Genomic DNA, 2,500 nt, shown 5'->3' with positions numbered 1-2,500 from the left:
TGTGTGTGTGTGTTGTGCGACCTAGTCTGATATTTCTTTTCTTGTCTCTTCTTTTCTTAGAGAGCTGCTGGAGACGACCTGCCGGCTAGCCAACACCTTAAAGAGTCACGGTGTACGGAAAGGTGACCGTGTGGCCATCTACATGCCCCCGTCTCCCATAGCAGTCGCGGCCATGTTGGCGTGTGCACGCATCGGGGCTGTGCACACTGTGGTGTTCGCTGGTTTCAGCTCCGAGGCTCTGGCTGGAAGGATTCAGGACGGTGAGTGGACTAAAGGGATCCAAGGGGTAAATGGACTGCAGCCTAGCGCTGGCAGACTGCAGCCCATAGATTATGTGGGTGGGCTCGTTTGGCCTGTGCTGCTGGCTCAGGCTCACTGGTGCTTGGAAGAGTAAAAATGCTGATCTTGTGTGGAGCAATTAACATGAACAGCAAGTCCTGTGGTGGTCTGATAATGCACATTCAAATTCATCTTAGCTAAAAGGCAGAACTGGCCAGTGGTCAGCTTCCTCTTTTGGGGAACCAACTTTTATAGAGAAGGACTGAATCTTCTGTAACAGTATCAGGGGCTGGAGGCATAAACAAAGCTACAAAACAAAGAACCGACAGTCATTTGTGTGAATAATAAAGGCAAATGTTAGATATGGACATGTTCAACCTGCATGTCTACTTTTTCTGTGTTTCCATGTCAAACTATTGTAAATATTCAAGTCATTATAAACTATCTCCTCCTCTTCTTATGAATACAAATGTGGATTCAAAGTTTCAAGTCTGCGGTTTCCACAGAATATCTTTGCTTGTTTAAAACTAAGTGAAAACTAATTTAAAAAGTGTGCGCAGGAGTCATTTTAGGGTTTGTTGCCCTTAGGCAACATTCTGCAACAATAGAAAGAAATGGCTATATATTTTTCTGTTGTTGCACAGTGTTGCCTAAGGGCAACAAACCCTAAAATGATTCCTGCATGCATTATTTTTTCAAATTTGTTTTTGATTTTAATAATCAGGTACACTATGAACGAAAAGTGACTAGAGACAGAAAAACGACAGCAGCATTGGATCAGCTTCAGAGGACAGTGCTGTTGTGGAGGAGTCCTTAATATATTTCAGAGCTCCATTCAAGGCCATCTCAGCTAACTAGCAAAGGTGTTCTCTGCTGATAAAATTGTAGCTGTCTTTACAGTTTTTTACCCCCACTTACTGACCCTCTTGCATTCCACAAGATAAGGAAAAGCAGAGAGCTCAAAGAATAGCTACAGGCTTTGAGTTGGACTGGTTGTCACATGGCTCAGATCCGGGGCATAACTGGAAACCCATGTGTGAATGTTTAACCAGACATGTTTGAGTGATTTAGACTCATTGGACTCAACTTGAAGAGTCCCCGTCCCTGAACTCTGTGCAGGGAGGAATGTGTGTGAGTATGACCGTGTAAATAGCACTTTTGGGACCAGATGACCTCTGATGGAAAGCATTGTGGAGACTGCTGGCTGGCCCCCAAAAGAAAACTGTTTAATGTAAAACGCAGCCTGTGTTTGAGAAAGTAAATTCTTTTGGCTGCTGAGGTTAAGGTTACTAATATTTGGGTTTAGTTGTAGTACGGCAGAACTGATCTAGGAATACACAAGCGAATGGAAATTCCCTATAAAGACGGGAATTGACACAGCACAGATTATTCCCAGATGTCTGCTGCTCACTGACTAAACTTTCAAGATTACATAAGAACTGACCTTATTATGACCCCCTCCACATGATAGTGAGCGGTGTTGGTATTAAGCCTTTTACTGGTAGTATTTGCCATAATGTGAGCGATAAGCATCGGTGGGAAAGTGGGAAAGGAGGCTTGCTGTAGCCTTGCTGGACGTTAGACGTCCGTTGGAGTAATATTGCACTTGTCAGTCACATGCTTTTGGCTCATTGCTGGTGTACTAGTTACAGCATCAGAGTAAGCATTGAATCTAGTGTCTCTACAGTTACAGCTGGGCTCTATCATTTTGATATCGATGCATATCACAATAAATGCCAAATCGTTATTTCTTTCAAGTTTGGAGGCAGATTTTTGCTCCTGGGTGGTTAATTGCTGGTTTAAACTGTCCTTTATGATTCCAGAATGTGACAAACACTCACCAAACCGTGGGACATTTCACAGATCTGTCATGGGACAGTGGGAGAAATCGTCTGGTCAGCTGTGTTTATCAGCTGGAAAAGCACGGCTGCGTTTTTTGTAATATTCATAATTTAAGGATATTTTGGGCTGTCTGGTGATGAACGCTCGGCTGTCCTGTTACAAAGGCTGAACAACAGGCTGAAAACAGCGACCATTAGCCCCAGTAGGTCAGTGATGGATCACACTGCCTCATTGCCGTCACTCCTGCCTCATCCATATCAAACCATATCATAGTGTTCAATATTTCAACACCAGACAAACACAGTCCTCCTTTTAGGAACGTTTAAACGGAACGTTTTGTTTGATCTGGAGTGTCATCAGTTCGCCGTGTTGCGCAAGT

At 43.6% G+C, this 2,500-nt stretch overlaps 1 protein-coding gene across 1 annotated transcript in view; it reads left to right on the top strand.

Moving 5' to 3' along the window:
- Positions 1–2,500, top strand: part of acss1 (acyl-CoA synthetase short chain family member 1) — a 41,797-nt gene that overhangs the window by 11,382 nt on the left and 27,915 nt on the right. The window contains exon 3 of the mRNA XM_017702549.2: positions 61–260. Coding sequence (XP_017558038.2) covers positions 61–260 — 200 coding nt within the window. The remainder of the gene's footprint in view (positions 1–60; positions 261–2,500) is intronic.

Source organism: Pygocentrus nattereri, chromosome 10 (assembly GCF_015220715.1).
Source record: "Pygocentrus nattereri isolate fPygNat1 chromosome 10, fPygNat1.pri, whole genome shotgun sequence".
Classification (NCBI taxonomy): domain Eukaryota; kingdom Metazoa; phylum Chordata; class Actinopteri; order Characiformes; family Serrasalmidae; genus Pygocentrus; species Pygocentrus nattereri.
This window is presented reverse-complemented; position numbering and strand designations above follow the sequence as displayed.